This window comes from Manis pentadactyla, chromosome 4 (genome assembly GCF_030020395.1).
Source record: "Manis pentadactyla isolate mManPen7 chromosome 4, mManPen7.hap1, whole genome shotgun sequence".
Taxonomy (NCBI): domain Eukaryota; kingdom Metazoa; phylum Chordata; class Mammalia; order Pholidota; family Manidae; genus Manis; species Manis pentadactyla.
Genome location: NC_080022.1, coordinates 11,730,074 through 11,743,467, shown reverse-complemented (window position 1 = coordinate 11,743,467; position 13,394 = coordinate 11,730,074). Strand labels below are relative to the sequence as shown.

At 38.2% G+C, this 13,394-nt stretch overlaps 1 protein-coding gene across 2 annotated transcripts in view; it reads left to right on the top strand.

The window, feature by feature from the left end:
- FBXO42 (F-box protein 42) overlaps positions 1-13,394 on the top strand; it is a 94,471-nt gene that overhangs the window by 43,781 nt on the left and 37,296 nt on the right. The window contains exons 2-3 of one of the 2 annotated variants that reach the window (XM_036914372.2): positions 4,854-5,120; positions 7,923-8,039. In XM_036914372.2, coding sequence (XP_036770267.2) covers positions 4,871-5,120; positions 7,923-8,039 — 367 coding nt within the window. In that variant the 5' untranslated portion in view covers positions 4,854-4,870. Of the gene's footprint in view, positions 1-4,853; positions 5,121-7,922; positions 8,040-8,637; positions 8,707-13,394 lie in introns of those variants that run through there. The other variant, XM_036914374.2, reaches the window with a different exon arrangement.

Here is a 13,394-nt window from a genome sequence, read left to right as displayed (position 1 = left end):
ATAGGAATGCAACAGACTTTTGTATATTAATTTTGTGACCTGCAACTTTGCTGAATTCAGTTATTCTAGTAATTTTTTGGTGGATTATTTAGGGCTTTCTATGTTCAGTATCATGTCATCTGCAAACAGTGACAGTTTAACTGCTTCCTTACCAATCTGGATGCCTTTTATATCTTTGTGTTGTCTGATTGCTGTAGCTAGGACCTCCAGTACTATGTTGAATAAAAGTGGTGAGAGTAGGCATCTTTGCCTTGTTCCTGATATTAGAGGAAAAGCTTTTAGCTTTTCACTGCTAAATATGATGTTGACAGTAGTAGCAATGACTTTTATGTGGGTAACAAAGTAGTTTCGTTCCCATCTTGAACTTCTGTGAATTGATTTTAACTCTTCACATGTTAATCAATTTTCTCCAACAAGTCCAGAGTAGTTTTTTGATAGCTTCTATCTTTACAGATTCTTTATGAAGTAGGTTGGGAACTTTCATTACTTAAATAGAGAGGTTTTTCTTTCTTAATCCTGTGTAATTTACCCTAGGTCACATGGTATTACAGCTAGAAACAGTAGCCAAGTCTCCTGGTCTCAAAATCTTAACCTCAATTTATACTTAGGCAAGGTATATGGATTTTAAAAACAGGTTTACATTTAGTTGGATGTAGTATAGTGGTTTTCTCAAAGGAAAAGATTCTACTGAGCCAAATAAATGGTTTCTTCAGTACCATACCTCTTGATCTACCGAAGGGTCATTGGGCATGGTTCAGGAGCCTGACAGCAAACTCTCAGGCCAGTATTGTATACCTTCAATGTCAAAATTCAAGGAACCAGAGAGGTATATTCATTCTGCCCAATTAAATATCTTGACAGCATCCAGTGACATATAAGGGTAGGATCTGCTATTTCCTGCATGTCCTAGTGATGTAATTTCTATTATAAAATAATGTGAAGTTAGCAAAAGGGTGTTGGAAGTAGAAATGTCAATAAACCTATTCTAGTGCTGGAAGATGAGATGCCTAGGCAAATGGTCCCAAGGAGCTCAGATTCCAGTAAGCTGACTTCGGTTTGTGGTTTCTCTCAAAGACTTGATCACTTTGGAGAAACTGAGAAGGCCTAACACAAATGTGAAGGGTGGGAAAGATTTTTTAAAAGACTGTCAGGAAAACCACATTCATTGAGTTGATTCAATGTGAAATGTTTTGTAGGGCTTCTTTTTTTTTTGGTATGCTTATTTTAAAAGAGTACCAATGCAATGAAGGATGTATCAGTCATATTAACAATTCAGATATAATGTATTTTGTACCTGTAATGTTTTGCATAAACCTGATAAAGCTAGCAAATCTGGATTTACAGCATTTTGGAAATTCCTTAAGTAATATTGGCCAAGATTTTAAATCATTTAGAGAAGTCATTTCATTGGATTAATCAAGGTAAAACTTAATATTGAGTTTGTTTAGCAATATCACATCAGACAGAGCCATACTATTTCCCTGTCTGTTGCAATCATCTCTTCCTGACATTTGTCAGCATATATCACACATTAAAATTGTTTGTGAAATTTTGTTATTGCTGACATTGATTTAATTACACTGGGGCTTAACATGAGAAGGAGTATCAACTGAGACCCAAAAAGGAGTATGAATTGTTCACCGTTTGTTATATAGCAGTTTCGTGAGAGGTCATCTTCTGTAGGGCTTCTTTTGACATGAAAAAATGAAAAATTGTTTCAGGATGCCTCTGTGTCCTCTGGGAGTATGAGTGATGATTTCATTACCTAATCATGGAAGTGAAAAATGAAGTGCTGTGCAAATTGGTGCTGGGCGTGTAATTACACAGGAATTGCATCTGAGCCCATCCCTGTGTGTTCTCATTGGCATCTGTGCTCAAAGCCAAGTTAGCAAACATGTCCTCAGGGGCATGGGGCTTGATGTTTTTTTGGGCAGTGAGATGGTTGAATGGTGAGAATTGCTTAAAACTGGGTATTACAAGAGTGTTAGTCATTTTATTTAGGCTTGCTAATTGTGGTTTGAGAAAATTTGGAAGGGGAGCAAGAAGTTGTTTTATTGAGCTCGTTTATTTTTTTTACTTGGGAAAAAAAGAGAAGTGTAAATAACCTTTGCAGTCTTCATTGATTCAGTTTTGTTCTGCAGCAGACCCTAAGCTCACAGTCTGTCAGGATATTGTATAAGGGAACAACTGTATTTTTGAGATGTTATATTTAATTTAAATATGAATGATACAGCCAAACTCAAGGAGTCTGTTTCTGTGGATTCTTTTCCTTGGTGAACTTGAGCTGAGTGGAAGTTAAAAATATGGGAAAGTCCATAAACATTAGAGAAGATAGCCGATGGGAGATGGGAGGTGATAACTTGCATGGGAAAGAAAAAGAGGTAATATAGGAAGTAACATTTTCCAATAGGTGAAGGCACTTTTTTTTTTTTGCCAAAGAAGAATTGTAAATTGTATATTTTACATGACTGTACTTTTTAGGATAGGAATTGGGACTGGAAATGGAAAGACCTTTCTCTAGTAAATTGAACATGTGGAAAAACAGCTCAGCCAGGATTTAATAATATGGGTAACTGTTGAACCACTGTGTTGTACATTTAAAACCAATATTAGATTGTATATCAACCATACTTCAATAGAAGGAAAAAAACCCAGCTCACCCAAAGTGGTGTTGGTGGGGGCTAACTATCTAGGATCATTTATCTAATACCATTTATAGTAAACTTAATTACAGTAGTTCTCTACTTTTGGGAAGTGGAAGGAATTGCTGCTGTTCTCCCTCTTCCAGGCTCCCTAATCCACACACCCCTCATCACACCAAACTGGGAGGATTTAGGCTACTCTTCTCCTGCCAGTTAGCCACCAGCTGTACATCATGGTCAAGATTCTGGCAGCCATGTCACTACGACACATTGCAGTACCATGAGATAATTTGGTAGATATCTCTGAAATAGTTTCATGAGTTCTGATTCATATTTTCATTTTCTGCATTGTGATCATTCTTCCATTTTTTAAGATGTGCATAGTTAATATATGAATTGCAGGAATGGTAGAGGTGGGGTGAAAGGTTTCTGTTTTTTGCTCTGCTCTCCATCCCCTCCCCTAACCTTTTATGACATTTCGGATCTTTCTTAAAGCTCCAAAGTATATTTCAAGATAACTCTTTTCTTCCTATTCTTTCTTATTCTTCTCATCAGTGCTGGAAGGGATTTGTAAGGTGGATTGGCACTGTGGAAGGTCTGGGTAGGTGAGTATGGTCAAAGGGAATAGATGTATTAGAAAATAATAAACTCAGATGTCCTTTCAAGAAAGGACTTGTTACCCATTGTAAAGAGTGTAGCTAAAGAAAGCTGTTAGTCCCTTCAGGATCTGCCTGAGCCTTGGAGCCAAGGTCCTGCTCCTTTCAGAGTAGCCTCCAGCCAATAGCTAAAGTTGATAGAATAGCTTGGCCTTCCCACCCAGTACTAGAATCCTCTTACTGGCTCTCCTTGCTCTTGAGCCCTCTGTTGGACAGGCTTTGTTTGGCAGGTTGGCATTGTGGTCTGATGGCTCCTCCTGTCCAGTCCTGCTGTTTCCTTTATTCTTCTTGCAAGAGTTCTCCCCATTAAACCTTTTTTCATTCCTAATTCTGTTCTATCATGTGTTGCCTGGAGAATCTAACCTGTGACACACTTATTACATAAATCACTGCATTTCCTTATTTTACTGTTTTACCTTCATAAAATGAAGCATCAGGAGAGAGAGTGAGTAGTATGAATGGTTGCCTGCCTCTCTATGTGTTTATCATGTTGTACTCTTTCCAGAAAATTTAGAGAATACAGATAGCACAGAGAAGAAATTTGTGAATCTCCTGTAATGATTTTTTTAAAGTAATTTCCTCCACTAGAGGTAATTGTTGACAATGGCTTGTTTTGGTAAGCTTTAGAGAAGTGCATTAGTATTCAGGTTGGTGAATTTTTCACAAACTGAACACATCTGTTTAACCATTATTATCCAGGCAGGTAACAACATTACCAGCACCCCAGAAGCTTCCTACTATGCTCACTTGAAACAGCATAAATTAGTTTTGCCTAGTTTTGAATTTGATATAAGTGTGTTCATGTACTGTGTTACTCTCTTCTGCCTTCTTTTACTCAGTATTGTGTTTGAGAGATTTATCTGTGTGTGTATATGGCTCTTTGCTGAAGAGTATTCCACTATGTGGCTGATTCACAATTTATCTGTCCTGATGTTGATGGGCATTGGTATTGTTTCCAGATTTTTACTCCCTTGATCTGTTATAATGTTTTCTAATATAAATATTTCCTTGTATTTGGTATTTTAACTAGTTAATACTATTCTTGGAACATTTATTATCCTCTTAAGTGAATTGTCTTAGTAAAAGCTAGAAAAACTGTTATTTCTTAGTCTACATCCTCAGAATGTTCTTTTTACTCTTGTAGGACCCATGGTTAGCTTTTCCTTCTAAGTTTGAAATCTTGTTACTGGCCAAAGGAGTCTAGTTGCTACTCCATTTGCTGTCTGCCAGTCATATCCTTGAGTTGGAGGAATTGTTAAAGAACGAGTTTTCTCAGTTTATTGTTATAGCAGAACTTGGCTGTCATTCTGGTTTTCAGTGGAGGGAAAAAATACAGTCAGAAGCCTTTAGGGATTTGTTAGACATTTGGAGTGGGCTTGGTGTTTGAGCTGTACCTGTCAGATTAAGATGGCTCCCAACTAGTGTGGGAAAGTGCTAAAGAACAGATTTCATATTGAGGGTCTAAAAGAAATCATGAATAGCTCAGACGTACATGCCTGTGGTATTGCAAAGCTTCTGCCTGTATATATTAATGTTTCTTTCTTTCCCTCTCTAGCTGTCGAGTGGAATGTCATGGCCAGCTCCACAGACAGTGAAGATGACAGTTTCATGGCTGTGGACCAAGAAGAAACTGTGTTGGAAGGGACAATGGAGCAAGATGAAGAACCCCACCCAGTATTGGAGGTTGAGGAAACTAGACATAATAGGTCGATGTCTGAGCTGCCAGAAGAAGTTTTGGAGTACATCCTGTCCTTTCTGTCACCATACCAGGAACACAAAACGGCAGCCCTTGTCTGTAAACAGTGGTATCGACTTATCAAAGGTACTGTGGAAAGCCAAAGTTTACTTGAATGATTTATTTTTAAACTCCCAGTATCATTTTCTCTTTTCTCCCTTGAAGTTATTGTCCTAAAAGGTAGGGTGAGGCAGTTAAAACTACATTTTTCTTTTCTCTTTATCCTGGTTAGTTTATGAACAGCTTGAATACTGTAATACATAATCCAATTTGCAGTTTTAAAATGAGATTTTTTTCTGCATATTTTGAGGGTTGATCTGGTGAATTATATTGTTCTTCAGTAGGCAACATAAGGATGGATATGGGAGAACAATAATAGCTAACATTACTATAGCTGTTACTGTCTGGCATTATTATAACTGCTCTACAATCTTCATGTCAGACTATGAATAGATGATGAAACTGAGTGAGGCAAAAGTATTGTCTCCATTTTACAAGTGAAGAAACAGAGCACGTTGCAGTTAAGTAACTTACCAAGGTCACACAGGTAGTAATTGGAGGTTTCAAGATACACTATTCAGGCAGTCTGGCTTTATAGTTCATGTGCTTTATGAGGATACCATGTTGTCTCTTACAGTAGCTAATTGTGGCAAATGGGAGATAGCAAAAGCATTTACCGTTTGATTTTATCTCTGAGCAGCACAGGCCTTCTGCCTTTTACTTTCAAACATAAGTGTCTCCTTTATTTCCCTCCGTTTTCTAATCAAGGTTTCAATGATAGCTACATGTTGAGGCTACTAGCTATACTGTATTTTTAATTAATATATAGCAAGTTATTCAGCTTCTTTCTATTTCAGTGGAAAGGGCCTATTTTTTGAAAGAAGATGATCAGGCCAGTTTAATCAAAGCAAGGGTTGTATCAGTTTGTTCTTTTCTGGTGAGTATAAGGCAGCTAGAGTTTTGAGAGCGAAAAACCTTTAGATTAGAATCAATCTGAAAATCTTTTCCTTGCATTGGGGTGGTTGACATGGGGAGTGCGATCCTTGTTAGTTGCTCAAAGTCCAACCTGAAGGGTAAGGACCAGCTGCATTGGAACTGCTTACTGGGCCCTGTGCTGATCTGCTCATAACTGGTAACACTGGTAACACTGGTGTGCACAGCCTGCTTTTGTTTGCAGAGTTAATGGACTTGTCAGGAGAGATTGGCTCCCTACACTGTGAAAATAGGTGGTTTCACCTCTAAAATTGAGAGGTGAGAGGCTGTGATCTAACCAAGTATATTAATTTACTCTTAGGTTTCATTTGGCCTTCATACATTTGATCTTTTTTTAAGATAGAGGAACCCTAACCTGGTACTCATGGTGTTAGATCTTCTGGGGAAAGTCACTGCCAAAACTGCTTCTTTTCCCCTCTCAATTTAATTCATTACTGCCTTACCTCAGTTCAGCATTTGCAAATCTGCTACTTACTCATCAGTGTGTAGTTGGCAGTGCTGTCACACATTAAAGATGGCCATATATTCCAGTTCTTAACTGAGTTCAACCAATGGCTATTAATCATCACTGGAAAACATTTGTAAGTACTATGATCCTTCTTTAAGGATCAACTTAGATGGCATAAATTCAGGAATGATACAGTCTTCCAAAATGTAACATAATTGGTTGTACTTTTCATTCAAAGTGGTGTTTTTTGAAGTAATCATTCATGTGTTAGAAAATAGACTGTTCAAAAACAGCAGCAGACTCACGGACTCCAAGAAGGGACTAGCAATTACCAAAAGGCAGGGGCTGGGGAGGGTGGGTGGAGAGGGACGGAGAAGGAGATTAAGGGGCATTATAATTAGCACTCACAATATAGGTAGGTCATGAGGAAGGCAGTATAGCACGGAGAAGACAAGTAATGACTCTAGCATCTTACTGTGCCGATGAACAGTGATTGCAGTGGGGTGTGGGGGGCAACTTGATAACATGGGTGAATGTTGGAACCACAACGTTGCTCATGTGAAACCTTCATAAGAGTGTAGATCAATACTAGCCTTAATTAGAAGAAGAAAAAAAGAAAAAAAATAGACTATTCCAGAAATATAAAGCTCTCACTTTTTAAAAAATAGACTTCATTTTTTAGAGTAGTTTTAGGTTCACAGCAAAACTGAACAGAAGATTTAGAGCTTTCCCGTATAATCTTTGCCTCCACATGTGCACATGTTAACAGTCCCCCACTAGAATGGTACATTGTTCAAATCGATGGACATACATTGACACATCATTATCATCCAAAGTCCATAGTTTACTTTAGGGTTCACACTTGGTCCTGTACATTCTGTGAGTTTGAACAAATCTATAATGACATGTACCTACTACCATTATAGTAAAAGCTCTCACTTTTTAAAAAAGTTTTCCGTACTTATAAATTCATTGTTTTATAATCCACAGTAAGCTAATTAGCACCTCCTGATTTAAGATGGACAGTGCTTAGTTGCCATGGTTTAACCATATTTACTGAACATCTGTTAAATTCCACACACTATTTCACCATACTCTTTCCCTCAAAGCTAAATTACCTCCAGCCCTTTTGTTTTGGAGTAAATAATACATTATTTTGATGTGTTGCCTCATGATATGACAAAGGGAAGCAGAGTTAAAATGTGAGCTAATATGTAACCTTAACCTTCCTGAACCTTGCTAAAATGGAAGGATTGCATCTTCCAGTTTTGAAATTCTGTGATCCTGTTTCTTTTTCTTTGAATGAAAAAATCAAAGAAATTTGGAGTTCCTTAAAGAAACTTATGTCTTATAAAAGTGATAAGACAGTTAGTTAATAGATTCAGTTTTAATAACTTGATTTACAAGTGAAGTATCCAGGCTGAGGCATTTGTTATTTTTGTCTTTAGGTGTAGCCCACCAGTGTTATCATGGTTTCATAAAGGCTGTCCAGGAAGGAAACATTCAGTGGGAGAGTCGGACTTACCCTTATCCTGGAACCCCAATCACTCAGCGGTTCTCACACAGTAAGTATTTACTTACTGTGAATCAGTAAGTATTCATAGATAACTTGAGTAATCAAGAGGCATACGTGAAATCAGGTCCCACCATGCCTCTGGTCATGTTTCCAAAAACTACTTTGGAGGCAAGTATTTTGTCTTTTTAATGAAGAGAAGGTAAAAATGAAGTTTTATCTTAATTTTATTATTAGAAATAGGGAAGAGTGTGAGCCTAAATACATTGCAGGCACTTTGGTATAATTTTCTGCTTTTTCACTGGACTTCTCTAGTGTATCTACTCCAAAGACGTCAAGGTGTTCTGGTTAGAATTTTAAACATCTGACTTCAAGTAAGAGGAAAACAAAGGAGAGGTATTTCTGGGATCCCGCTGAGGGAGTAGCCAGAGTTTAGCACTAAGTCTTATAATAATTCTTTATTTTAACATAGTATATATATGTCAACAAACACTGAATTTGGGGTCACACAAAAATTTTGAACCTGAAGAGTATGATTATAAAATACAAATTTGAAGAGTAAAATAATAAAATGATCTGACAAATAGACATAATTTAGAGTTTTTGAATTACTCTAGAATTAACCATATTTTAATTGATTTTTTTTGTAGGCACCATTTTATTCTATTAGCGATTCATATACTTCCATCAAAGCGAAATTGATATATGGTGTATCTTAGGTCAGTAATGGTGTATTTATTATTGGTTCTGCATAAAGAAAGCTCATGGGAGGGGGTGCTCTTAGAAAGTTCTCATCATCACAGCTTTAATTATATTACTTCCCTATTCAAAAACCTTCAGTGCCTATTGCCTACAAGATAAAAGCTTCACTTAGTCTTATATTAAAAGCCCTCTTTACTTTGACCTCTGTCTAAATTTACCACTTCATCTCCCAGCTTTTCCCAAGAGCTCTCTACTTTCAAACAGTCCTTTGCCATACTTGCTTCTTCCTCCTTGGAATATTCCCGTCTGCCTAGCTGAAGCCTGCCTTTCCTTGAGGACTCAGTTGAAGCCTAGCTCCTTTACGAAACCTTTCTCAACTCTTTTGCCAACAGAAAATTCTTTTCTGTCTTGAGCTTATGTTGTCTGGAATAATAATTTGGCACTTAACTTACATTGTTTTTCATTGTTAGCATATATGTATGTATTTTTTAAAACTGTATTTTCAACTCTTGAGAGAAAGGAGAGGGTATTACTTACCCATGTTGTTGCATAAAAATTACCCCCAAAACTTAGCAGCTTAAAACAACATGTATTATCTCAGAGTTCTGAGGGTTAGGAATTTGAGAGTAGCTTAGCTGGGAGGTTCTGGCTCAGGGTCTCTCAGGAGGTTGCAGTCAGTCTGGCAGCCAGGGCTGCAGTCACCTGAATGCTTGACTGGGGCCCAGGGGATCTGCTTCCAAGCTCACTTAAGTAACTGTTGAGAAGAGTCTGCAGTTCCTTACTTAGCACATGGACCTGGCTGCTGGCTTGACACAGAATGAATGATCTGAGAGAGCGAGAGAGAGACGGAGGCCAACATGGAAGCCATGGTGTCTTTCACAACCTAATCCGTGAAGTGAAATACCATCTTTTCTTCTCTGTTCTGTTGGTCACACAGGGATTGACCAAGTATGTGACTGCCAGGAAGTGAGGCTTATTGGAGGCTGGATACCCCAGACCATGTATTATCCTCTTGTATCCAGAGAGAGTTGAGGAAATAATTATAACTAATCATTGTCTTTGAATTGATCTAAATAGATTAAAAGAACAGGCCACCCTATTGTGTTGTCAGTTCTCTCAAGGAGCTATTTTTATTTAAGTGTCCACTTCCTAGAACAGTGGATCTCAAAGTGTGACCCCCTAGACCCCTAGGGAGAATGGTGTCTGTGAGACCATTTCAGACCCTACAGGGATCTGTGAAGCCAGAACTGGCTTGTTTTTTTGCGTTGAACTGAGTGTGTGACAGTGAAGCACATGATCACCAGAACAGTTGAGTGCCCCTGCCTTGATTCCTGCTCAGGCTGTAACGGACTTACCCAGCATTGCTTTAGCAGTATTAGTGCAAATGTCAACACAGGGGAAAAGGCAGTTCTCCTCCTCCTCCTCCTCCTCCTCCTCCTCCTCCTCCTCTTCCTCTTTTTCTTGTTATAAATAGTTTTGAAGGAATCCCGAGTGTTTTCAGGAATCCACAGACCACACTTTGACAGTAGCTAGAATAGACTATAAATGAATGCTTGCTGAGAACATTTAATGAAATTACAGGAGGACCCATATGAGGTGCAGTATCTTTGAGGGAGGGGTAACGTCAGTTACCTACACATAATCGGGATAAGAAGTAGAAACAAGGTTTCTAAAGATTGAAGACTGTTTTTCTAAGACAGTTTTTTGAAACAAGTGCAGTTGACCCTTGAGCATCAACAGGGGTTAGGGGCACCAACCCCCAACTCAGTTAAAAATCAATGTACAGCCTAACACCCCCAAAACTCAACTACTAGTAGCCTCCTTTAAAAAAAATATCTATGGTACCTTTTCTTGAATTTCAAGTGAAGATATGAAAAAGATGTTTAAGTACAAACAAGTATCAAAACTCGCAACCTGTGAACTTCTGGGCACAAAGGGTCAAAACTAGTAGCCTGATAATGGTCAATTAACAAGTATTTTGTATGTTATATGTGTTATATACTATATTCATACAGTAAAGAAAGCTAGAGAAAATAACTTTTTTCCAACTGTTATGTCTTTAAAAAGCTTTCCAATGTATTTACTGGAAAAAAAGTTTATGTATAAATGGACCTGCACAATTCAAACCTGTGTTGGTCAAGTGCCTACTGTAGTTTTAGAACCCTACATTTGATTTAAGGGCAATCAAATAAATCTGGGTAAACGGAAGCCAGAATAGGAAATATTCGGGGGTAAATAATTATGATAGCATCAGTCCAGCGTTCTGATAGGGAAAAAATATTTTAGTTAACTACTTCTGAAAAGAATATTCCACAAAATAGAGGCAGTTGTTTGAAGGGCAAGTAGAAAGGAATAGCATAGTAGGAAGCGCCCAGAAGTTCACAGGTTGCGAGTTTTGATACTTGTTTGTACTTAAACATTTTTTCATATCTTCATTTGAAATTCAAGAAAAGGTACCATAGATTTTTTTTTTAAGGTGCTCTGTGTTTTATTGTCTCTCTAGTGTCTTTTGGTCTGTCTCTCATTTTTCCTTCCATCTGTCTCTACATGCTATCTAGCTGGCAAACTGAAGAGGATGGTTACAGGGAAATGGGCAGTTTTCACAATAGGGTGAAAACAAGGAATTCCTTTCATATTTTTCCCTAGCTCCTCTCTACTCTGTAGTTCTCCCTTGAGTTCAGTTTTATTTCTTATTCCTAAGTCATGTTAAGTTTGAGACCTAAAATTTCCAAGTCTTTGCTCATATGGCCACAGAGATAACACATTTCATATTTAGTCAGCTAAAAATGGAACTCAGAAATGTGATACCCCCCCTCCCCCAATTCTCTCCTCTCCCTAATTTAATTAATGGCATTATCATTCTCTCAATTACACAAGCTCGAAATCTTGGATTCCTCTTCAATTTCTCTTCTTCCCTCAACAAAAGTCAAACCCTGGTGATTCTGTTCTGTCTCTGCAATCTCTCACATCTTTCACCCCCAACCCCCCACCGCCACCCATTACTCAACATTATGAGCTAATCAATCCATCTTTCCTAATTCTTTCTAAATGGTCTTCTTGCCTTCGTTTCTCATCATCTGAACCTGGACTAGACACTGTTGGCAACCATCTCTAAAACTGGGGACAGTGTTACCTCCTAGGGCATTTGGAAATGTGTAAGGCTGTTGTTTACTGTCTTGCCTGGAAACACTAAAGCATTTAGTAGGCAAGGATCAGGAATGCTACCTGGCCTACAGTGAGTGGAATGATCCCGCACACAGAATTAACCTGCCCAGAGTGACAGGAGAAGAGCTGCAAATCTGAAACTTAAGACCAGGCTTGTTTTTCCTCTGCCCAAAAGCTTCAGTCTTTGCACACTGCATGCAAGGTTTCCATTCTACCTGGCTTCTAAGGCCCAGCTTAATTTTTAAGCCTAACTCAACTGCCTCATCCTTACGCAACCAGGCTCCACCCACATGAGACTCCTTGGTATTTTAAACTTCCCTGCTTCATACCTTTGCTTGGATGCCCTGATTTCATTTTCCCTTTCCCTCCCATTCCTTTTTCTTCCCTAGCCTTGTTTGTCCCTCATTAATTGACTGAAAAGGTCCTGTCCACTAAAACCCATCTCAGAGACAAAGCAGAAGCCACCTTCTCCAGAAACTGTTCTGAAAGCCCCCATCATGGAGATTAAGCTCTTTTCTTTGTTCTCTTATACTCCCTTAATACACTTTTCATGCCTTCCTCTTACTATTTATTACCCTCTTTTACCATGATTATCTGTGTAGGAGAGGCTGCCTGCAAAAGAACTTAAGCTTGGGAAGCAAGGTCTTTGGCTCTCCTAACCCATCATTTCCTCATCTGTAAAATAGTGTGGCAAGTTCTGTTTATGTCACAAGGTTGCTTGGAAACTTAATTGAGAAAACACTTGTAAAAATATGTTTTAAACTGCAGAGTGACAGGGTGGTGGTGAAGTCTCCTCCGCAGGACTGTTGTCTGCTGAAGACAGGCAGGTCCTGTGTCTTAGACATCTGTGTACCTTTCACAACAACTGGTTCATAGTTGACATCTACTAAATTCTGTGGAATTAAATGTAACAGAGATACGAGCAGTATAGCTTGTTGCCTGTATAAAAATCTGGGACAAAAACGGGGCGGGGGAAGTAAAATGAGGCCAGTTCTCCTAGTTTTTGGTGAGTGTACTTGACCAATCATATAAGCCTTGATTTCTTGATTAATGTAGGATGTCCTTTTCAGTCTGTTGTGTCTCCAGCTACAGGCCTTATCAAATATGTCCTGGCTTGTAAATGTGTGACACATGACAGCATAGTCTCTTCAGCATGAGATAAATGCCTCAGGACCTTTCCCTGGAGACAAGTGGGGAAACAAAAGAGAACTTAACATCTGAAAGTGCCAAAATTAGAGTTAATTGAACATTTATTGAGTGACTACCAGGCACCATGGAAAATAAATAACTGGAAGACCTTGCACATGAGAAGATTATATTAGTAGGGAAGTATTCAGAATGCTGAAGAACCATTTGCTTGCTGTGTGTAATTATGAATATTTGATTATCTTTGAATAGGGATTATTAGATGCTAACTTGAGGTATGTGTCTTGTAATAGTCATTCATGGAGCAGATAAATTCATTTCAGAAAATTTGAAGAAATTTAGCAATTGGAATAAACATTCTCAATGTTATTTCTTAGCAGAGTGTTCATACTGT